Source organism: Pangasianodon hypophthalmus, chromosome 12 (genome assembly GCF_027358585.1).
Source record: "Pangasianodon hypophthalmus isolate fPanHyp1 chromosome 12, fPanHyp1.pri, whole genome shotgun sequence".
Lineage (NCBI taxonomy): Eukaryota > Metazoa > Chordata > Actinopteri > Siluriformes > Pangasiidae > Pangasianodon > Pangasianodon hypophthalmus.
In genome coordinates this window covers 8,942,905-8,967,333 of record NC_069721.1, presented here as the reverse complement: position 1 = coordinate 8,967,333, position 24,429 = coordinate 8,942,905, and the positions used below count along the sequence as shown (strand labels likewise).

The following is a 24,429-nucleotide window of genomic DNA, read 5'->3' as shown; positions in this document are numbered from 1 at the left end:
TATTCTTTTTAAAATGCAAGTGACAAACATAGGGCCTCAGTAATTTCTCAGTCTTTTTGTAAAATGTTTCAGTAAGCCAAACAGAATTAAAAATTCCCACCTGAATTCTTACTTACGCAGTGAGTTCACATCACAGCTGACTTACATTTAGTGACGCCCACAAAACTCTATAAAACGCACAACTAAATGATGAAGGAGCACCTCCTAAGCACGGTGTGTGTTAAATCACTCTGGCTACCACACTCACACACCAACACTTCCTCGTTACAGGGTGCCATTTCTTTTGTCCTAACTGAATGGATAGTCTTAATTGTTATAATTTATAGATTTGTTTTGGATTGTATTCTTCCAAGTCCTTAATATGAAACAACCGAGTCTCACTAAATTTCCATCAAATCATCCATTAAATATGTGGAATGGAAATAATTACGCTCTTTAAACTTGACATCGTAATCCGTACATAAATTTGCAGTTACTCCTGCCATTTATATGATTTGAAGCCAAGGTTCACATTATAAGTTCATTTGCACAGATCTCGAGAGCTTTTGTAGGATGCAAATATTTTTCCAAACTAATTAGATTTTCATGAATACTACATTTGTAGAAATGCTCCTGCAAACAATTTCTGGATTTTGTTCATATCCAGTTTGATAAATGAGGCCCATTAGCTTGGGTCGGTGTTCATGGGACCTCCCAAAGACTGATTATAACCACACCCCTGAATGATTACATTTGAGTTTGGCCTGATTACTGTGGATGGAAATGCAACCGGAATTGTTGCCCAGTAAAATGCCATGCTGAGTGGTTGATTGCTTTAAAGTGTGTATTGCATTTGCTTGACATGATTGAGTTTGGTGATATTTGGTAGAGGTGATGTCAGGTCTAACACCGTACCAGTCGTAGTTACCCATCTGCTTACGTCAGCTCCCATTTTACCCCAACCACAAAAACTGAAGCGACTTCTTTCCTGCTCACTCGACCCTTGTCACTGAACATCAGCAAAACTGCATTTAGTTACAGTTTTACCATTTTGTATTATAGTTTTCGTATATTAGTTTATATTTGGTATCTGTGATAGGTTTACCTTGCATTTCAGTAGATTCTGAAAGCGATGAGATGTTGTTTTCGCCTGTTCCAGTATCATGCTCTGTTGGCAATGTAGATTTTTAAACTGTTAACGTACCTGAGTTTTCTGCTTTAAATAAATATGCACAAGATGCACTCACACACCATGCAACATTCACAACTTCAAAACAAAAGCCATTCTGTCATCCCTACACAATATTCTAGCATTAGCATTTCATGACTTGTTTACATTTCTGGTTAGACGCAGAAAGCGATCAGTACGCAATCTAACACACAGTTCTAATTATACAAAAAATCTTGTAGTTTATACTTATAATTAAATTCTACTTAATTGTAGGGATATGCTATATATTTCTTATAACATAAAAAAGAAATTGTGTTGCCAGGGCTTACAAATGTCTTGTATGTGTGTGTTTTTTTTTGTTTGTTTTTTTTTACTAAAATGATGAACCCGCATAAGAATAATAAAAAAATTTAAACAATTTGCTTTTCACTATGGTATGTTATACATGTTGCAATACATTTAAACAAACTGATGATTATGTGACATGTCATGGTTAAAGCTCAGCATGCATTAATTTGGCCAAAATTTGTTTGTTTGAACACACCCACACCACAACGTAAAAAACAGACCATGTCTCAAATTGTTTATAATACTTACTGAACACCAAGAAACAGTGTGAAGTACCACAAAGAAGTATTGAATAATCTGGAACATTAATATCGCAAAGGCCAATACTATGATTAAAAACCCTTATTACAAGCTTATTCTATGCTGGATGGATGGAGCTTTCGTGCAGACACATTTTATTCTCTGTAAAAATTTTTAAAAAATGATACAGTTGAATTCAGGAAACAAAGGTTGAATTCATGGCTTAATACAGGGACGTGTATGGGCAAAGCATTAACTCTATAATGGCGTTATAAATTGCTAGGTAGTCATTTTTGATTTGTAGGTTGATTTCTTCTGAAGTAGCTCAGAGATATAGATTTATTTCCCCGCCAATGATTATCTACATCTTCATATATCACTGAACATTTTTTATTTCTTGTCAACATGCATGCATCAAAACTCCAGGGCAAACCACAGACAGTGGCATAAATCAGCAGTAACACTCTGGAAGTGTGTTCTGTCTTCAGTATGGAATAGGAGTTTAAGCATACTACCAATATAAAAAGGTTCTCAAATTTTTAACAAAAACAGAATAAGGAACAGGCCAACAGAGATACAGAACCAACCATTTCTTTCACTATACAAGAGGTTTAAAGCTTTGTTGAGTTTATTCATATAGTGTTTCACACAGATCTCTGCTAGAAAAAAATGATTGTGTTCTTGAATTTCTTAAGCAAACTGCAGCTGTGCCACCTAGTGGTAATGAGAATGACTGCATTAAGAGAAAAATAATGAAAGAAAAACTTCTGTAAATCTGTAAACAATTTATTAACACAAATATGAATTACTTGAAGCTAATAATATAAATAAAAGTTGAACATTGCACTATACACTAGTTCCAACTCAGACAACAAAATCGGACATTTGGCCAAGATGAGAAAAAGGGACAAAAGGGTAACAAAGTTAAGACTGTTAATTAATTTGGGGAAAATAAAAAAAGATTTACACCTGCCATAATCTCCATGTTTAATAGGATCAGTCTCACATGGTCGAGGGCTGAGCCAAATTCTCTGTGCCTTACGCTAATCCTAAAGCATACAATACTGTGTAGGCCACAGCAGGTGCTCCTCTTGCTCTAATCTAATAAAATCTAAAGTGCTAAGATTTACAACCTCCCCCTACTGACCTGCAGTTTGCAGCCTGAAATGAACAGGCATCAGCAAATGAACTGCTTTACTCCCCACGATACACAAAAATGTTATTGTCCGTCTCGTGCACTTTGATCTCATAGAGCATGTTAGGTGGAAGAAGCTTGATCATGTTGTCCCAGATATACACTGCCAGGTTTTCAGTTGTGCTGCAAAGCACAAGACAGGCGGGTGTTAGGAAAGCTGTGCGTACTCACCAGCCACTTTAATAGGAACACCTGCACTCCTTCTCATTCATGCAATTATGCAATCAGCCAATAATGTGGCAGGAGCACAAGGCATAAAATCATGCAGATACAGGTCAAGAGCTTCAGCTATTATTCAGATAAAACATCAGAATGTGAATCTGAGGCTAGAGTGAGCAAGGGCTGGCCAAAACTGGATAGCTGGAAGATGGAAAATTTCCAATCTTCAACTGTTTATAGTTTCAGTGAGTCTGTGCCAACTGTAGGCTCAGATTCCTGTTCTTGGAATGACAAGAGTGGACCTCGATGTGGTCTCCTGCTGTTGAGGCTCATCCACCTCAATGTTCGACATGCTGTGTGTTCTGAGATGCTTTTCTGCTCACTGTGGTTGTAAAGAATGGTTATTTGAGTTACCATAGCCTAATCTGGCCATTCTCCTCTCTCATCAACTATCATCAACTGCCTCTCATTGGATGTTTCTTGTTTTTTCCACACCATTCTGGGTTAATGTTAGAGACCGTTGTGTGTAAAAGTCCCAGGAGAGCAGCAGCTCCTGAAATAATCAAACCAGCCCCTCTTGCATCAACAATCATGCCATGGTCAAAGTCACTGAAATCACATTTCTACCTCATTCAGATTTTTGATGTGAACATTACCTGAAGCTCTTGACCTGAATCTGTATGATTTTGTGCATTGCGTTGCTGCCACATGACTGGATAACTGCATGAATGGGCAGATGTACATGTGTTTCTAATAAAGTGGACTGTATGTGTATATACAGCAACACAAAGATACAGGGTATTATTTATACCTGATGGTATTAGCAAAGTATGGCACATCCAGATCCAGGTTTTTGTGGTCAAGTGGTTTCATGATTCCCTCCTGAAAACAATTCCGTTTACATGGTCATCAGAAATATCATGTTTTATTCATTCGTTCATGCTTTATCTTCTCAAGCACCTTCATATTTAAATGCTGTTACATTTTTTTATGACAACGCTGTTGAATTCTTGATTCTGATTGGTCAGAAGGTTTTGATTCATTTCTGTAAAATTAGCTCTGACAGCAGTTCTGGCTACAAGATAAATCACAAGAATATATCAATACACTGGGTATAATATTTTAGTATAAAATATATATATATATATATATATATATATATATATATATATATATATAAAGTATATAAACGGAATTTAAAAAAAAACATAATCATTGATGTGGTGAAGTTTTCTGTGAGGAAACATTTATTTAACATTTACAGAAGGAGTCTCCAGTGTATTGGAACAGTAAGGGGTAAAACTGTTCTTTTAAGTTTTCAAGTACGAGAGGGTCTTTAGGATGGAGGGCTTTGTGCTTTCTGATTTTTTTGTAGCATGACAAGCTGTGTCTTTTTATCTGATTCATTTTAAGAGAGAGGGAAAAAAAGAGAGATTGGTACTGGAACAACTGTTTATTCTGTAACTTATTCTGTGGATGTTCCACAACATTAAATGTAAGTCTAAACAGTATGGCGTGTTGTTCTGCGATAAATATATTTTAATAATTGCAATTGTTGGCAAATTGCTGTGCTGTAAGAGTAAAAAAACACTTCAGCATGTGCTGTTATAGGAAATAATCAACCTCAGGCTGACATCACACCATCTGGTCATTCATTTTTTTTTTCAGCATACTCCATCGTGTTTTACGCCTTACAAATTTATTACCGCTATCTTATTTTTCATTATTACTTGCTTATTACTTAGTAACTACCCAATAAATGATTAAACCTATTTTGTGTAAGAGTGAATCATGGAAGTATACAAACTTTCATTGTTTGGAAGGTTAAAAGTGGGTTAATGCTAAAACTTTTAGACCACTGATGATAATTTTGCTTGATTCAACACATATTCGGTTCGAGACACATTTAGACACCTTAAGACATAATTATCAATGTAATTAATTATCAAAAGTACTGTGGTTTAATCAAGAGTTAAGGCTTCAATCATTTTCTGTCTAGTAGGTTAATTAATTAATTAGGTGAAACTTTTTTTCTTAAAAATGAAAGTTAATTTGGAAATTTGGTCTCTGGGCTCCAAACAATGATCAAGGAAAGACCAAACAGAACATGCGGGGTTAATAGGACATACCCCATGGGAAGCTCCTACCTCTATATACTGTTTAAGATCAGTGAGGTTCATCACCATTCCTGTGTTTTGGTCAATCTGCATAAAGAGAAATCATAGATATGCACTACTTGTATTTTTAAAAAAGTTTTACTTCCACAGTGTATCATCATGCACATGTGCCTTCAACAATACATATAAATAATGTACATTAACATAATTCATCAAATATGCTCAGGGTTTTTCTGGGGGAATTCTGCATTGCTACATCTCCGTACAAGTGCAATACTGCCTACCTTTCCTTGTACTGTAACTTCAACTGAAAAAAACAAGCAAAAAACATTTAAGCAGATACATGAAATCTGAAATGAGGCAAAAGTTCGGATTCAAATGTAGGCTGCTGTATAAATGAGAATAATGTCAGTGGATAACCTTTGTAGTTGTGCCCATGGCCATTGGGATTGTTGCATTTTCCAAATATTCTCTTGTTCTCTTCATCACTCAGTGATTTGCTAAATGCAAAGAGAATTAAAAACAAATGTTAAGTGCAAACAGAAAGTAAAGCTAGATTCTTCAGAGCACTGTTGCGTATTTGACTTTGTCATTAGATTCTGTGACCTTTTAGTTCCCTTTAGTGAGTGTATTCAGAAAAAAAAGCCTTGCGACAAATTTAGTGGATTTTTGAGCATAAGATAGCGACTGTCCTGCACTCGATATGATTCTCCAATGTACATCATAGCGGGTGTTTATACAAGTTCAAACTCACCACCAGTGTATAAAGTCTGACTGAGTTGTGCTTAATGAACCTATGTTCCAAACCCACCCCCAAACTTCTTTGTTCTTCATTTTAAACTCTTTTTATGGCTATATTCACAAGTAATAAATGTGCATTATTCCATCTGTACCCATTTCCTTCATGTCTTCAACCCCATCATTTTAGTTTTTCTTGTGCTCCAGGGCAGAATACAGCTCGTTCACTTTGAAATTCATAGTGCAACTTTAAGTATTAATAATTGACCATCATTGAGAAAATGGAACAAAATCGGCAAATACAATTCAAATAGTGAGACACTGGCAGTCAGTCTGCTTTTTATATTTTTATAGCAATAAAAGGATAGAGATATACTCCAGAACAGACAAGTACAAAGGTAATTATAAGATAACCCTTTATCATTTAACATTTACAGTTACAGCAGTAAAACATTTATGTTATAATAATAATAATATATTGATAACAGAAAATAGTATAATAGTAATAATAATAATAATATATTGATAATAGCAAATAGCATATAGTGTAAACAGTAGTATAATATAGTCAATAATAAAATAAAAATAGTAAATAAAATAGTGAGTAGTGAATAGTACAATAATAATAATAATAATAATAATAATAATAACAATAATACTATATAGTATATATATCCATAATATATCTATGATCTCTTATCTTTTCCCACCTGTACAAGTTATGCTCTTCTGTAACAAAACAGGGGATGGAAGCTAAAACCCTTGGGACTGTGCGAAGCTTTTTGTACAGCCCCAAGCCATTAGTCAGGCATCTTTTCTCCAGTCCACTTATGAGAGTTATGGCAAGTTGCCCGGTCCAATATGGCGGACCAATGTATTTACATGTCTATGAACTAGAACGTCCAGTAAGTCTAGGAACTACAGCTCCCATGATGCACATGACTAGAGCAACAGGTTTTTTTTTATTTCCGTATAGAACAGTTGATACCAGTTGAGGTTTTGGTTGTGGTTTTAAACAGTAACACTAATAAATGACAAATTGTTGCCAGACAAGCGGCATGTTAAATCTACTTTAATGTTGTAGCATAATCCCAGTGTTTAATCTACCATGATGGTGAAATATAGGCTATCACAGTGAGACATAACAGCGCGTGCACAAACTCCGGCCCATTTATACAATAACTTTACATGCAAACGAGAGATGACTGTAACCGATTCAGCACATGCAAACATAACACAGCTATATCGTTTTAATAAAACAAAAAGTAAGTACAGAGCATGTATGTGTAATGGCAGGACAGTGGAGTGTATCCAGCGGTAATGATTTACCTGTGCAGTCGATGGCTCGCGCTGAAACTCTGCACTCGCGTGATGTAACAGAAACGCTCACGGCTCACACTCTTCACATCTTTCTCCATTATTACACACAACTCTGAGTTAGCGACACTGTTACACACAGCTGCAGCAACTTCACAATAAAGCGCAGGTTAACGAGTGGGGGGCGGGGCTCCGAATTTCCTCTGTGCTTCCTAAAGCGGCGTTTTCATTGGACCGCGCGCCTGGATCGTCATCATCCAGGAAGCGCGAGCTCTGTCTTTCCAGCGATTTCATTGGCTGCTGCACAAACCGCCTCAGAAAGCTGTATCATCTTTTCAACCAGGGGGATAGCACAGGATTCCTTTCCCATAGAACAGCTAAAATCAAAACTAGTATGCTAATAGCTTCTTGTGTATATCTGTTAGAAATTAGTCATTTCTACATTTTTTGCAAGCTTGGATAGCAAGAATTATATGTGAATTAAATAGACTGTTCACACTTTAGGTTCTGTTTAATTATATAAATAAGACATATCACTTATAGTCAGGAAAAAAAATGAGTGAAGTCCACAATGCAGAAATGTGTCACAGTTACAATGCTGAATGAGTATTATATCAAATGCTAATTTTAATGTTATTTTTCCATGCAATGGTCATTTTTAATGTGATCCTTCCATTCATAAACTCTGACTCCATTTAGAGCATTTCATTTTAATTCATTCTGTTCTATTCTATTATTAAAGCTGCAGTATGGAACTTTTGCCTCTCTCTCGCCATCTCTGTTTGAAACATAAAATTGCAGGTTACTTGCAGCGTTAATTGCGGAGTTAGTTTTTACGTGGATTGTACTTCAGCACTGCTCCCCTGCGTGGATGAGCAGCATAGGAAATTCGATACCTAGCTGAATCAAGCAAACAAGTGCACTAATGTTAGCTAGCTACCTACTGAGCCACTGAAATGTCTTACCTGTTAAGCATCTCTGCGTCCGTCTTCGATCCCTTCAGATCTTGGAGTTGTCGCCACCTCTCAAAAGCCATACCGATGTTTATTCTTGTTTTACCATGGGCTCTTTCACATTCCCTTTTTTGACTGCAGACTCTCCGCAGTTCAAGGTTTCTTGGTTTTGACAACAGGTGATTCCCCAGATGTCAACGATGATTGCCGTTTAGAACAATCCAGGTTAACAGCAGCCATCTAGATGACAAGTTTAAATTCTAAGCAACTGTTGTAAGAACAAGCTACAAACACTCCACCATCCTCAGCACCCACACACGCGATATAGTAGCCAGGTCTTCTTCTTTCTGTTTACATATGTGACAAAACCACACAAAGACGAATGTTGTCAAATTGACATTTCCCACGAAATCTGACCCGATAGCTCAAATTATAAATCATTAATATAAGATTACCGTTGCAAATCGGAATAAGGTAAGGAGACAGTTTTGAACACTGATTTTTGATGTACTTGCTGAATACTTGATTTTCTAAAGCTTGCTTTTATTTTTGTTATAAATGACGGTGGTTTTACTTCACATTAAAGAAGCATATACTGTAGTGTAAGAGATCCTTTGCAAGAATATACCATTTATTTTGTCTACTTTTTGAAACAGAATCAAGGTCACATCAACTTCAATATCTTCTTTTCTGTCTGATGATTATTTACAGGGAATTTCAGGCATACAAATGGGTAACAAGAACGACTTATTACCAGCGGAGGCATCCCCACTGACACCACTGACACAGAGTTCTAACTGTATATTTCTATTTTAAATTGAATAGTTTTTTTAAAAATTGTTAAAGTGAACGTATTCCATATTAAAGAACACTAGAATGGTGATCTTAACATTAATAAATCTTACCTAAAGCTGAAGAGCACCAGATCCTCACCCCCCCTCCCCAGCATCTGTTGGTTACATGGAAAAATCCCTAAACCTGTGTGTGGAGGGGGCATGTTTTGTATCTTTATGGAGATAGAATTTCTCCATATGTCTGACAGTGTTGAAACTGTGTGGGACATCTGGCATCACATTAATTAGCTGCGTCAAGAAATATGTCAAGTGAAGGTCCTCACAAGGATAGTAAAATAAACCATGGGTGACTACATCCTACAACATTTTACTTTTCACATTGTTTTGATAAAATACAATATGAGTATCAGTACAGCATACATATTTTCAAAATGAAACTCTGTAGAGCTGTTTCCTGTAGTTTAGCATTTTAGCTGAGAATGGTCGAAGTCTTGTAGAAATGATGAAACACTAGAACAGGTTACATTTTCATGAATGCAATTACAACTTTCCTGTCCTATATGTATAAATCAAGTTTTGGACATTGGGAGTTTGTACACTTACTTGTACAAATGTCCAAGACTAAGGCCAAGTCTTGAAGAAGTTCTCACATGAGCAGTTTTTGGCTGATTTCTCTAAATTCTAGATGTAAACTATCATCCTTTTTAGATACTGTAACATTGTTGTAGATTAAAATAAGGTTCAGAACGTATGAATGTATTCATGTGTGATTTGAAATCAAAGCAGGACAGTTGAGCCAATGTTTTTACAGATCTGGTGTCAGTTGAAAGAATGGGGTAACACAAAAGAATATTTGTATAAGGACACATGTGAAACTTTCATTCAGCAATTCATCTTCAATAATCAGTTTATCCTGGTCAGTGTCCAGGTCGAATCGGAGCCCATCCCTGGAACACTGAGCTCAAGGTGTGAGAATTCACCCTGGATGGGACACCAGTCCATTGCCTATGTTAAAGAACTTTGTGCGATGTCCCATCATTTATTTCATGAATAGATTTTTGTCTCAGAATTCTTATTATATACAATATATGGTCTAAAGAAATATGTTACACTGTTATTTGGATATTGTGCATTGGCTAAGATCTAACACACAGTAATTTGATCAGATTGCACTAATAAGGCCAAGAGGTTCCCTGCTGTGAGCTAAGCCATGTGTCACACTAAGTCTGCATCTCACACCTAACACCATAGGAAATCTCCAAAGTTGTCCCTCTAATGGAAAAAAAAAATCAAGATCCAAACCATGATCCCTTGTAATCCAGAGCAAAACAGTCTTGCTTTAAATAGCAGGCACGATTATGTCAGGCTGTTTACTGAAGCTGAGCAGCTGAGCAAAGAGACCTTTCTCAAGATGGGCAACAGTAAAAGCAGTGCTCTTTCTAAAAACCTACTGGAGGACCTAAAGTCCAACACTACATATACAGAAGAGCAGCTTTACGCCTGGTATCAGGCCTTTCTGAAAGAGTGCCCGAGCGGATGCATCAGCAGGGAACAGTTTGAGGGCATCTACGCCAGGTTCTTTCCCGATGCGAACCCGAAGGCCTACGCCCAACACGTGTTCCGAAGTTTTGACTCGGACAGCAATGGCACACTCGATTTTAAAGAGTATATTGTGGCACTGCATCTCACTTCCTCCGGGAAGACTATCCAGAAGCTCGAGTGGGCTTTCGCCTTGTACGATGTGGATAAGAACGGCAGCATAACGAAAAATGAGATCAATGAAATTGTCAAGGTAATTTTTTTTTTTGCCTACTTTGGCTGGCTTGCAAAATCATTGTAGAAATGCATAATGTGTTGGCATATTGCTGTAGGAATTGAATGGATTAATGCCTCCAGTTTACTGATTCACTGCCTCCAGTTTACTGATTTTAAGTTAAGCTTTCATTTCTTTCATTTTCAGTCAATATTTAACATGATCTCCAAAGAGGACCAGAAAAACCTCCCTGATGATGAAAACACTCCTGAAAAAAGAACAGAAAAAATCTGGAACTTTTTTGGGAAAAATGAAAAGGGTAGGCTAATGGTGTTGTAATTTGCTGAAATTGGATTCACAAATCTGTAATCCTAAAGGAAGAGTTTAATTTGGTCACCAATGCAAACAAAATTGTTGTGAATATACAATGATGTAGTAACAAAAACAAAGTATCTCTGCTATCTATTCTCATTCTTTTCTCTCTGCAGATAAAATTACAGAAGGAGAGTTCATCCAGGGAGTGATGGACAATAAGAACATCCTCAGACTGATCCAGTTTGATGAGCCTCAGAAGATTCAAAACAGACTCAAACAAAAGAAGCAATAGTGTTTGCAGTGTTGTCTGCCCAAGTTTCAAATTTTCAGTTTTTAATTGATGAATTTTTATGATTTTTTTTTTGTTTTCTGTTTTTCTGTCCATTATTTATGACAACACATTACCATTCTTTACTAAATAGATTGCCACACTCAAATGTATGAAATGTTATGTTTATTATATTGATCCAAATCATTTATAACAACATTTATATGAACAGACACAAGGCTGAAAATTGTAGATGAATACGGATGTTTGTATCAATTATACACTATACAAAAAAAAACAAACAAAAAAAAAAACACTTTACGTGGCTCAATCATGAAAATAAGGTAGGCTACAGTTTGTCCATTATATACAGTTATGCTCAATATACAAGCAGTCTGTTAAAAGCAGCCATTCATTAAAAACACACTATATTCACAGTTCCACCTAGAAATATTTTAATATTGTTTGTCCATCAATTCTCTGGTTCAACTGTTTGGCATTACATTTGTAATTAAAAAAACAAAATTCAATTAGAAGTGTATGTCTCTGTATGATGAAAAAAAAAGTTAAATTGAAAAGAAATTTAATGTTCGTGTTATAGGGTAGTATGTAATGTGTAGCAATGACCAATGTATATTTTAGTCATTACTGGACTACTGGCCTTTTCGTGACAGGGATAAGGTAAATCTAGGCAATATTTTCAACTGACACTGATTTGTCCTTTCCCTAACCCGTGAATGTGGTACATGTTACAAACATTAAAAGTCTTACCCATTTATACATGATATATACTATTATTACTGACGTTTAACTGGTTTATTTGGTTTCCTGTGTGCAATAATCTTGTACTGTTTTAAAAAATTAACATAATTAATTGACCACTCCTTTTATCAACAAAAGGTACCGAACATAAAGTGCTTCTGTACATGCAATAAACAGAACAACAGAATTTAAAAAATAGCATTTTGATAGGTAGACAATTCACATTGTATTTACTCTAGATGACATCCTTTAAAACATGGAGACAGAAGTTAAGACTTGTTGTGTAAGGTGTTGTTCTACATCTAAAATAATCATGTAAATATATACATATCCCTTAAGAAAACAGTTATGCAACATCGCCTTGTAAGTTAAGTGCTTCTACCAGAAGGCTTAGATTGAAGCATTTGTTAAAAAGGAAATGGCTACGATTTCAGAATTTTTTTCACTGTGAATATGCTGGGATGACTATGCCTGCTTCTGCTAAAAATCTAATGCAGTTAGATGGTGTGTATGGCTATACTCAGTAAAAAAAAAAAAATACCAGTGAGTATGAGTATTGCCCAACAATGTTTATACAAAAATTCACCAGCAATTTTGGTCTATGAAAGAGTCAGTACCAGGAGGAGGTTAAAACTGACTCTCCTCCAGGATCTCCTCCATGGTCTCGCCCAAAGTCATGTCCCCATCACTGCTGGACAGACTCTTCCTTGTGTAGAACTCCAGACCTGGACACTGTCCACAGGACAACTCTGCCCCTGATTGGATGGTCACCTGAGTGAGCTGGGTCTGTGTGGGGGCGTGGCTTCTCTCCTCGTATGAGTCGCTGTGGTCCGAGGGCTGTCCCGTCCCCTTCCATGACTTTTTCCATAAGTATTTGGGGTGCATGCGTGTAAAGCAGTTGTGATCCTCCAAGTGGTTGGAGACGAACACTTGCCACCTGTTCTTCAGCTCAGCGCGGACCTGGAGATATAAGAAAAATGTGTGTTTCACCAAGAGATAATAGTGCCAGTGCCATTGAAAGGACATGGAAAGTATGAACCAGACTCACAGAAACATGTAACATTTTAAATATTACAATATATTGCTTTAACATGTGACATATTGTACAATGCAATGGCCGTGTCATTTTAAGGCTGCATTCAAATCCATTGCAAAACTTTTCCAAAAGACACTGTTAGCTTGTTTGCTTTGCAAAAATGGTGGATAAATCTATTTATGAATGTAAACAGGAGCAATAATACTTAACATTTTAAAAGAATATCACATTAAAATTCAAATTCAAAAAGAATTTAAAAGAATATCACATTGCATTGAAATTCAAATTGGGTTGTATTGAGCCCACCTTTCCATCTGTATATGACAAAAGGAACTTTCTTACTTTATTCTGCTAGTTAGTTAGCAAGCCAATATTACCTTGTTCAAAGGAAATATATATATATATATATACATATATTTATATATATATATATATATATAAATATATGTATATATATATATATTTCCTTTGAACAAGGTAATATATATATATATATATATATATATATATATATATATATATATATATATATATATATATATATGTATATATATATATTAGTTGGCAAGAAAATCACCTTAACATTGTTTTGATTGTTTCTTTGCAAAGGCAAATCTGTTCTGATTTTAAAATCTTGTCACAAACTCCCCCTATCAGCACTGCTTGTTCTGATCATTTATTCTCCACATGCTTTTGTTTGTTTCGACATGAGCCTTTGTTTTGGTTTGGGTCCCCGCCCCTGTCCTGTCATTGGTCTGTTATCCATTTTGTTTAACTGTTTGCCCATAATTAGTTTGTCTATTTATACCCAGCTGATTCTGTTTCATTGACGTCTTATTATGCATTCGTGTCATTAAGTCCGAGCCATGTTTTTCAAGTTCCATATTCTGTGTTTCCTGGATTTAACCCTTGCCCATTTTTACTCATTTCTCAATTATGGATATTCCTTGTTAGATGCTGGTTCTCTGTTCTTCGGCCTTCCCTATGGACTATGACTAGTATATTCACTCCAATAAAACACTTGCTGAGTATACACATTTTGTACCATACCTCTCACCCTCTCACTCCAATACACTACAAATCTCTTCACTTTTACACTCCGACAGGGTTGCCAGGTCTGCTTTGGGGTTTGGGCTTTTTTTAATACACAGAATGTACAGTATGTGTGTCAATGTATTGGTCTACTCATTCTCATTGCTATTTTTTCTTAATGGCAATATACTGTAGGTAATAATTAGACCATGCTAGTACTTCTGTGAAAGAACTGTTTAGAGAAACATGTTTGTAATATTAGTGAAAAATGTATTTTTGGTGTCATTTATTAATTTTACTATACATTTGATCTCAATCTCTCAATCTACTCTACTTGTAGAAGCAGTGTATAGTCTTGGGAAGAGGTTTGTTGTGGGGATGTTTTTGAATGACCATTGTGCTGTTTTTGTCATACAGACTTTACAAACATGTACTTTTCCCTTGTGCTGCTAGAGGTCGCTCATGTGACATGGATATTACCTTTCGAAGTGAAATTAACAAGGGCATACCTCCAGGACGTATTGAAATACAGAACAAATCAATTACATAAAACCATTTAAAAAAGTTCTAGTGATGTGTGCTTGTAAAATTGCATGTATTCTAAAAATGACCTCCACTGACTTACCTCTCCATTGACAAAACAGTACAGAACAGCAACCAAGAATCCCTAGTGAAAGAAATTCAATTATTAGCCCAATTACAGATAAGGATGACTTTCTCAGATATTGTTGCCAAGCTGACAAAGACAACCATCAGGTTATTACCTGGAAAGAGCTCAGGGTTAAATTGATGAAATTTCGCACATAGCGATGATTTCCCTCAATAGTTTCGTCTATGAGTATCATGAATAGAATTTCGTGGACCCCGAGCAATGGAATCAACACCAGTGTTGCTCTCACTAAACTGCAAAGGGGAAGAAGGAAACAATAATCGGAAGCTCTGTGTAATATATATTGAGATCATGGAGTTATGTCAAACTATGCAAACACATACCAACCTGTATCTGTAGTCCGTAAACCTTAGTTGATCAGCTTTTAATTTTGACAGCAGGAGGTTTATGATCCTGAGAAATATACAGAAAATAACCTGAAAAACAAAGGAGCATTTCAGGACCAGAATTATGAACTTAACTCCACATGTAACTTACTCTAATGTACTCATCCCATGCAAAATATCCCATCAGAGCCATTAATCACTACTTGAAAACACTAATGGAGGTCTGAAAAACAAGTTGCTAACTTGTTTTTATTTATTAAAGAATGACATGTTGTATTTTTATCTGTTTATAGTCACATTTAATCTGTGAAACACGTTAGTTCCAATTATCACTAACATTATAACAGCTATAAACTGTTGTTCCTTCACCAGCCTCTCTTTTTTCTCTCTCTTGAAGTTAATTAGACCAAAAATGTCATTTCACCAAGAAACCCTCCATCTTGATGACTTTCCTGTGTTGGAAATTTTAAAGGAACAGCTTTACCTCTGACTGTTACAGAGCACTAACATTGGAGACTACTTCCAAGAATGATAAATAAACACCTCCACATCATATCAACAGTAACAACGGTTAATCACTTTATGTGGTGTGTCCACCATAACACTCCCAGTTTAAGTTGTTACTATAAAAATGCTAATGGATTAGACTGAGCACATTAATATAAACCTGTGATTTGCCTTGCAGCCAGGAATACTATCAGAGCTGCTGTTATAGAAATTTAATCAAAACCTTCTGACCAATCAGATTTGAGAATTCAACAGCGCTGTGGTGTAGTGCTGGTGTAGTCATAAAAACCCAACCTCCATCAGGGAAAAGTGCAATGGAACAATCATTCAACTCCCAGTTGGGAAGTCGGGTAACAACCACTTTGGCAGTGTAGAGAGTCAACATATTTCCCTTTGCATCATTTTCTACTTGGTAAAACTTTTACTTCATATGTAAAGGTGTTTTAACAACATTGTAAGCTTAGATTTATAATATAATTCTGTTGATTTCAGCCCAGTATTAGCCCAGTACTAATGCGATAAGACCATAGTGACAGAATTATCGAAATTCCAAGACTAGTCAAATGAATATGACTTTGCTCTAGGCACCCGTGTTTTTGTCTGAACAGAAGCACTTGAATGCATTTAGATCAGAACTTGGGAAAATCTACTTGAAACTTCTTTCTAAATTCTGGGTGCAGTGGATTGCATTATTATTTTTGAACAGCTCTCAGAATGTGGGCTAATATGTTACATTTAGATGGTCATTCTTCTGACAGATTGTGGCTAGCACTAAAAACAGGATGGTCTGTGGCAGAGCTACATAGTAGCTAAGACATTCATGATGATAATGAGCAAAAGGTACAGATACGGCATCTATACCAGGATCCATCATATTCAGTCCTAGAGGGCCAGAGTCCAGGAGAGTTTGCTGATTTTCCTTCTCAATACCTAATCCAACTCAACCGTTAATGGCTAGGTTTAGCAGGTGCGCTAGAGTTAGGAAATCAAACGGTGCTGAAATCCCCCTTGATCTATAACTGACCCTATTAAAAGTATGGAGTATAATACTTACAAAAACTGACAGTGTAATTGGAGCTCTAATAATCCACCAGATCCATCTGTTAGTGATGACCCAGCAGCTTTGGGAAAATTAAAACACAAGCAGCCAATATTTAAACATATATATATATATATATATATATATATATATATATATATATATATATATATATATGTATGTGTATCCTAATACATATAGGATATATGGAAAATACATCCTAAATAATAAAAAAAAAACATCACTATGACAGGTCATGTAAAATAAAGTTGAATTAAGACTATGTTTAATTCCAGTTAATGTCTATTTGTAATGCCTTACCCTTTATTTTCATACAGAGCTTTAGCCACTGTCCAAGGTGTCACAAACAGAAATGGAGTCCCTAAATGAAAACAAGAGCATCTTAAATTAATAAGAAATTTATAATTCCCTAAAAATCCAATAAGCTGTCATGAAAAAAAAAAAAAAACACCCTGATTTAGCACAGTTTGGTATTACTATGTTCAGGTATCTGTACTTCACTTGAGTTTTTCTATCACCTTTTGCTACATTTTAAAAGAAAAATGTCTACTCACTACATTTCTTAATTATACTGTATATTTGTAGTCATAAGGTGATTTTTTTTTTTTAGTATCAGATGGCTTCAAGCAGTTGATCTAAATTCCTAACAAATTTAATCTTTAACAGATGTTACAGACCAAACACCCCTCTATATACTGCTATGTACACTTTGTATTTAACAAGGCAGTTTGTATTTACAGCTAGCGATTATCATTCATCTAGTTTGCATCATCAGAGTTAATATCATACTAGCTAACATTTGAGCTGTTGTTAGTTAGACTGAGTTAGGGTTTTCCACACGTTCCTTGGTTATTTTATTTACCATCAGTAACTAAAACTCTTTTCTTTTGTGAATCTTTTACATTCATACATCAAGTTAACTTAGGAGTTTATACTTTTCTACTTTAACATGAGTGAACAAATTGACGCTGTCAATTTGTTGCTGTCAATTTTACTTAAACTTTTACCAGAGTATTTACTTAGATGAGTAGTTGCACTTAAATAAGTTGGGTACTTTACTACCTCTGCAATTTAGTAACTACTAATTTCCACTCTAGCTTGGTTCCTGTATCAGATGACAGCTACCTGTGAGTGCAACTTATGCTAACCTTTTTTCTAAGACAGCTGTATGATTGACTGTTTATGGATGAGAGGTTGGCCTACCCCATCCTACCAGCATGTATCTCTTCAGCAGCCTCCGCTTGGTCAACACAGCAGTAAAGAGCAGAGTGTGAAGGAAGATCGCCTCCACCAGGAGCCAGAAGTAATTACAGGCCACAAAATACTGCATTAACACCTCGGAGGCTTTGCACAGCAGGGCTTTCTGCGAGGTTGACATTTTAATAATATAATTAATAGAATGAAATTCATTCATGCTCGGAATTTATGAACAATTATTCTACGTGTACTACATTATCTGGACAAGTAAGCTAATTAACAGAACAACATAACGCCAATACAGTTATACAATATATGGTTCTAGACAGCTATCAGATGATGTAATTTTTTTTTAGAAATAATTTTTATCATCACAGACAACAGTAAAGTTAATTGAGAAATGCATAATGAGGCAGTACCGTAGAATCCAGATAGCTGTTCCATCCAGCTTCATCGCTGGGCTTGCTGGAGTATGTGACATAAATTACAATTTCTTTGGTAATGACTCCTATAGCTCTAAGCATGAATGACACAAAGAGGTTCATGTGGATGTAGTTCCTAGTACAGTGAAGCTTCCTGAAAATTAGAAATAGAGATTTATCCATTGCATGGTTTGTTTAGGATCGATATAATTAGCAAGCTTTGACGGTAATCAATATAATAAGACAATCAGATTACTGGAGCCAGCAGCAGACTCTATATGTATAAATGATAGGGCAAAACAAAAACAACAATGCTTAATCAATTGATGAGGAGAACAAAATCATGCCAGAGAAATACACTTGTAAATAACAACAAAAGCTAAAGTCACAATTCATATGACATTAAATCAAATGGCCATTATAAATGATGGATAGCAATGAAACACTATATGGCAAAAGTATGTGGACACCTGACCATCACACCCATATGTGGGTCATACCCCACTGTAGCCAGAAGGTTAGAAGCACACAATTGTCTAGAATGTCTTTTGTGCTGTAGCATTAAAATATCCATTATCTAGAACTAAGGGGACCAAATATGTTCCATCATGACAATGCCCCTGGGCACATAGCACCATCAATAAAGACATGGTTTGCTAAGGTTGGAGTGGAGGAACTTGAGTGGCTGTGCACCTCAACCACACTGAACACCTTTGGGATGAACTGGAATGCCGAATGAACCCCAGACCTCCTCGTCTGACATCAGTGTCTGACCTCACTAATGCTCTTGTGACTGAATTGGCCATTCCCCAGAGCCTTGCTCCAAAGTCTAGTGGAAAGTCTTCTCAGAAGATTGGAGGCTGTTATGGCAGCAAAGAGTGGACCAAATCCACATTAATGCCCATGGTTTTGGAATGGAATGTTCAACAAGCACATATGGGTGTGATGGTCAGGTGTGCTCATACTTTTGGCTATGTAGTGTATGTTTATTAGTGTGTTTATGTGTACTTTTGCCCTAGGAACATCAACTCATAACATAAGAATGAATAGAGAAGGAGCAGGAAATGCATATTACCAAATTCCACTTACCTCAACAGGCCCAGAATAAGCACAGCTAAAATCAGGCTGGACAAGGACAACATGTAGCCAACTATGGAGAGGATCCTCAAGACTGAATTTTGAAATGCCTCGTCTTCCTGTGTTACACAACACGTAAAGTAAACCACATTGTTAACTGATGCATGGAAGAATGCTCAGTCTGAGCTGAAGGAAATTTTACCTTATTTTTGAAAAAGCCTGGGTCTTCACATTCAGACTTATCCTCCCAGATAATGCTGGAATTCTCTTCTGTTTTCCAGGTTCCATTGGCAGTACATATTTTATAAACATTTCCTGAAAAACCTGAATAAAACAGAAACACTACATATATAAAACATGAAGCAGAGAGAAAGTAGCTTATGGCTCTTGTTCGCAGTATCTGTGTTTGTTGGCATAGGTTTATTATTTTATCACATCACTGGCTTTGATGTATGAAATTTTTTTTAGAGAATGGTCATGATTCCTTTCACAGAAACAGTAGCATCCCACAGTGTCCACAAGTATACGGTAAGAAAACAAAGCACACAAACCACTGTAGAAGAAATTAATCAAATTCTGTTTTTTTTTTTATTGGTAAACGCATGTCAGATATTTGCAAAAGAGCAGACAGGATAGTGTACCTTCCTTAATCCATGGTAAATATGGAGGACATGGCACTGATATATTCCCAGGAGATGAATGTGGCCAACAGGCAAAACGGTCCAATGTCCCGTTGCAGTATATTCCTTTAAAAGTAAAGGAGGATCAGTGAACATATTTATATACTTTAACACACACACACACACACATTTATATATATACTGTATATACATATATATTTTTTTTTTACAATAAATACATAATGTTTACAAATAAAGGGCACAAAACCTTATTTTCAGATTTCAAGACAAAAAGAATCTCATTCTCATTAGTTATCCCATAATGCACTGTGTTTTCTGGTATTTTAGTGAAAACCAATGCACTGCTTTAATTTCCATATTCTTTACGGTACATATAAATGTACAAAATAAATACAATTTTTACACTTCATATATGCTGTACAGTGTCTACAATGTACAAAGACTAAATATGTACAGTTATCACAATATCACACGAGCAAGAGTTCCGTTATACTGAAAATCAGCACGGCTGTGATTTGGCTGTATGCAGACAATCGCAGATAATCACAACCATGCTGATTATAACAGCATGATTGTGAGTTTGCTATTGCTTTTAAACAACAGTTCTATAAACAAGAAATTAATATTGAGTTACTGACATTTAAACAGAATATGGCCAAATATTTTGTTTATTTTTGCTCCACAAAAATAGTTCCCAAAGAAGTTACAGCTGGATTGTTGCACGTTCCCATGCAACGCACAGAATGAATCACACATTCAGTCACACCACGGGCACCAATCCACCTACCAGCATGTTTTTGGGAAATGGTAGGAAATCGGAGGACCCTGAGGGAGCCCACTGAGACACAGAACATGCAAAACGCCACATATACAGTAACCTGAGCTGAGAAGCGGAGGACCCTGAGGGAGCCCACTGAGACACAGAACATGCAAAACGCCACATATACAGTAACCTGAGCTGAGAAGCGATCTAAGGAGGCGGCATCGCTACCCACTGCACCACCATGCCATCAAAGTAAAAAATCAGTTATAGTAATAGTACTTTATATCATATAAATGTGATATTAAAACCTATACAGTTAACACTGAGACAGACAAACAGTATCTGGTTCTGTGTTAAGGGCTTAATTTAACTAAGCACAATTAGGCAAAGGTTTCCAGTCTTGTTTGTTAATCAGATTTGGAATCAAAATAACATCAAAATATTTTTTGCACTTTTTGCTATTTTTGATATAAAAAATATACACAACAATTAATGGATTCTTTGACTGAAGGAAAACTTTTTACAATTCTGAAATGAAAACATTTCTTTACAACACCGAGGAAAACAGTATTACATCATTTTTATTATCATCATTGTGCCATGCCATGGTTTACATTTTTTTTCCAAATTATAGTACCAGAGCTCTGCTCTGCTTGACGTTCACATAAACCAAAGGTGGGGAACCTTAAATCTCTGTTCATCAATGAATAGAGACCACCACAGGACAACAAACCAAATATTAATCATTCTCAGCACATCTGTGACACTGATATACTGTACTAGTGTCACGGAAGCGTGTGTGGCATGGGTATGAGTGTATCAACACAAGTGTCTCTGGTGTATTTAAACACCAGTCACTTTTGGGATGAGAACGATTCACCAACACATCATATCCAGCCAACAGTAGCCTTGTGTTCAGACACTAAGCACGCACTTTGCATGGAACAAGATGAGCTATACAACAATATATATATATATATATATATATATATATATATATATACATATTTTATATATATATATATATATATATATATATATATATATATATATATGTTTTGGTTGCTGTTCTATTTGTTCTACGCACCAGTTACATTGTGTAGGGTGGCTGCCAGGGTTCTGGTACAGTTTTCTTTATATTCAGCATGTTTATGCAACAAATCTTCAAAGATGGTGCCAGTGACCTTTAAGAATGGAGTTAAACAAAAAATACACCACATTGAGTTAACGCATCATACAATCTAACCGTCCATGTATTAGGCCATCCTAATACAATAAACAAAAGGAACATTTAAAAAATTAATTAATGAATTAAAACATTGTGTTAAACATATCAACCCATATTGTGTATGCACACAAGATGGCAGTGTTTAAATAATATAATATCATATAATATAATATAATATAATATAATATAATATAATATAATATAATATAATATAATATAATATAATATAATATAATATAATATAATATAATATAATATAATATACATGATCACAATTGTTGCATTCATTTTTGTAAACCTCTCAAATTAGTATGAATATCGTAACATCACTAACTAAAATTAAACTTAAGTAAAATTAGATGCAGTTGGGTGACATATTAAAGGAAAATATGTTATGCTGGGACATCTATTTATTTATTTATTTATTTATTTATTAAATTTTTTGCTGTTATGGTTTGACCCACTTGTTCCCTTATAGAGAACTCACTGCAAATACATACAAGGTTATTCTGATCACCTTTATCCTATGATGAAACATTTCTATCCTGATGGAAGTGGTCTCTTCCAGGATGACAATGTCTTCATTCACAAGGCTTCACTGAATGCTTTGCTAAGTATGAAAATTATATAAATCATATGCTATGGCCTTCACAGTCACCTGATCTCAACTCAGTTGAACAACTAAGGGAGAATTTGGACTGATGTGCTCTTTACCACCATCATCAAAACACCAGTTGAGGGAATATCTTTTGGGAGAATGGAGTTTATCCCTCTAGTACCATTCCAGAGACTTTGTGCAAATGTGCATTGAAGCTGTTCTTGAGGCTCATGGTGGCTGAACGCCTTAATTTTTTTTCTTTAATTCGATCATGAATTTGATCAAATTTTGAATTTGATCATAAAAATTGTTCTTCAAACTAAATCTAAAATCAGTCTTTTTCAATCTAAATTCTCTCTAAATACAATATGTTAACATATTATATATTATAAATAAAATATAATATATAATATGTTAAATAGGTGACAGTTTAGGTGTTGTCACATATCTAACATAACAATACATAACATACAATTTTTACAATTTAGATCATAGACACACCTCTGTTGTTTGCGGTGAAATATATGTGTCTAAGGGTTGGGTAGTTGGATCTAATATTTGCAGCCTGCTCACAACCTAGCAACCATTTGCTCACACTGTAGCCCTTTACCAAATATTTACCCCAAATTTCCACACTACATCAGTGGAAAGTTTTCAATTAGACAACTGAACAGAAGACCTGAGATTTATCTCCAAAACAGCATGTCCAAGGTAGCGTCTGGATAAAATCAGTTTACAGTGAAAACTATTTTTTCTCCACTTTGCTTCCTATTAAACTGTACTTTTGTAAGATTATTTTATTCATGCTAAATGAATCTTCTTTAATTTGGAAACTTTAATTAATGAAGTAATTGCATAAATCAAACATGCAAAGCTGTTTTTTTAACTTATTTTTGTATTTTAATATTTGTAGCAAAATAAGTGAAAACAAACCACTCTTTCTAGTATACAATAAATATTATTTCTGGTCAAATGAAAGGTTTTAGAGAAACATGCCATAACCTTTAGCAACAGTTCTGCAACAGCAGTGAGTGTGCCAGGGCGTTCACACTTACCCGTGTGTATGAGAGCAGCAGAAAGAGAGCAAGGAGTTGTATGGCACTCGTGCTTGTCAGCCTCGTGGCTGGCTGGGGGAAGATCCGTGTATCCATGGCTCACTGCTCACCTTCTTACAAGGCGTACAGTGCACCAGGACATCTTACTACATCCCTGAGCCCCTCTAGCACTGTCGCTCCTGAGAAAATTTCCTGTTTGATGTATGCCAGTCTGTCAGCACTTGATCAGAGTAGGCTTGATGAGTAAAAGTACTCCTGATGAATAGAAGTATCGTCTCGAAGAAAGGTAAGGTCTTTGGAGCTTCCTCTAAGCCACACTCTTCCGGCACCTCGTCTTCAACTGGGAATGTGTCTTGCTTACTCTCTGGCTACTCTCCTCTTGGCCCTCCCCAACCACTCAAGATAAGCAAAGAGGTCAACCTACAATGACAGCTCATTCTGTAGGAAGCATTCTGACAAAAAAAAGAGCAAATCACATGTTGCGTCTAAATCACATTTCAGGAAGGGTTTATGATTTTTATATGTCCCTCAGATGTTATGAGTGCCATACCTCTGAATCATAGATAGCAGCACAGAGAAGACAGCCTGTACTTTATCCTGAGCGATCAAGTCATCTAAAAAGTAGCGTCAGAGTGGATAGTGCATAATGTAATGTTAACAAGTTCTTATCCAGCTGCTTAACATTCTTAGACTGTTGTTCATACAGAA

At 35.7% G+C, this 24,429-nt stretch overlaps 3 protein-coding genes across 3 annotated transcripts; 1 reads left to right on the top strand and 2 right to left on the bottom strand.

Annotated features, from left to right (window-relative positions):
• Positions 1-2,503: 2,503 nt before the first annotated feature.
• On the bottom strand, positions 2,504-7,468 carry pts (6-pyruvoyltetrahydropterin synthase). The gene is made up of 6 exons (XM_026915517.3): positions 7,277-7,468; positions 5,630-5,709; positions 5,494-5,516; positions 5,240-5,296; positions 3,904-3,974; positions 2,504-3,056 (listed from the first exon to the last, which is right to left on the bottom strand). The coding sequence occupies exons 1-6, from the start codon at positions 7,363-7,365 to the stop codon at positions 2,933-2,935; spliced, it is 444 nt and encodes a 147-aa protein (XP_026771318.1). The 5' UTR covers positions 7,366-7,468; the 3' UTR covers positions 2,504-2,932.
• Positions 7,469-10,350: 2,882 nt separating this feature from the next.
• On the top strand, positions 10,351-11,713 carry rcvrnb (recoverin b). The gene is made up of 3 exons (XM_026915717.3): positions 10,351-10,803; positions 10,972-11,083; positions 11,253-11,713. Exons 1-3 carry the CDS (start codon positions 10,423-10,425, stop codon positions 11,369-11,371), a joined length of 612 nt encoding a protein of 203 aa, XP_026771518.1. The 5' UTR covers positions 10,351-10,422; the 3' UTR covers positions 11,372-11,713.
• A 139-nt stretch (positions 11,714-11,852) lies between these two features.
• Positions 11,853-24,119, bottom strand: LOC113527204 (glucagon-like peptide 2 receptor). The gene is made up of 13 exons (XM_026914777.3): positions 23,722-24,119; positions 21,928-22,024; positions 20,078-20,182; positions 19,639-19,760; positions 19,449-19,555; positions 18,357-18,513; positions 17,944-18,103; positions 17,041-17,101; positions 16,735-16,801; positions 15,175-15,263; positions 14,942-15,080; positions 14,803-14,844; positions 11,853-13,069 (listed from the first exon to the last, which is right to left on the bottom strand). The coding sequence occupies exons 1-13, from the start codon at positions 23,815-23,817 to the stop codon at positions 12,737-12,739; spliced, it is 1,575 nt and encodes a 524-aa protein (XP_026770578.1). The 5' UTR covers positions 23,818-24,119; the 3' UTR covers positions 11,853-12,736.
• Between the last annotated feature and the right edge of the window lie 310 nt (positions 24,120-24,429).

What these genes read in the sequence shown, in the direction of transcription:
- LOC113527204 (XM_026914777.3), bottom strand. Translation starts at nt 23,817, where the DNA reads ATGGATACACGGATCTTCCCCCAGCCAGCCACGAGGCTGACAAGCACG. An exon ending in TTTACCATGGATTAAGGAAG is followed by an intron (nt 19,761 to 20,077) that starts GTACACTATCCT and finishes TGTTTTATTCAG; the next exon opens with GTTTTTCAGGAAATGTTTAT. An exon ending in GCTCTGTATGAAAATAAAGG is followed by an intron (nt 16,802 to 17,040) that starts GTAAGGCATTAC and finishes ATTTTCCCAAAG; the next exon opens with CTGCTGGGTCATCACTAACA.
- rcvrnb (XM_026915717.3), top strand. Translation starts at nt 10,423, where the DNA reads ATGGGCAACAGTAAAAGCAGTGCTCTTTCTAAAAACCTACTGGAGGAC. An exon ending in AGATCAATGAAATTGTCAAG is followed by an intron (nt 10,804 to 10,971) that starts GTAATTTTTTTT and finishes TTTCATTTTCAG; the next exon opens with TCAATATTTAACATGATCTC. An exon ending in TTTTGGGAAAAATGAAAAGG is followed by an intron (nt 11,084 to 11,252) that starts GTAGGCTAATGG and finishes TTCTCTCTGCAG; the next exon opens with ATAAAATTACAGAAGGAGAG.
- pts (XM_026915517.3), bottom strand. Translation starts at nt 7,365, where the DNA reads ATGGAGAAAGATGTGAAGAGTGTGAGCCGTGAGCGTTTCTGTTACATC. An exon ending in ATCTTAAACAGTATATAGAG is followed by an intron (nt 3,975 to 5,239) that starts GTAGGAGCTTCC and finishes AATTGTTTTCAG; the next exon opens with GAGGGAATCATGAAACCACT. An exon ending in TACTTTGCTAATACCATCAG is followed by an intron (nt 3,057 to 3,903) that starts GTATAAATAATA and finishes TGTGCTTTGCAG; the next exon opens with CACAACTGAAAACCTGGCAG.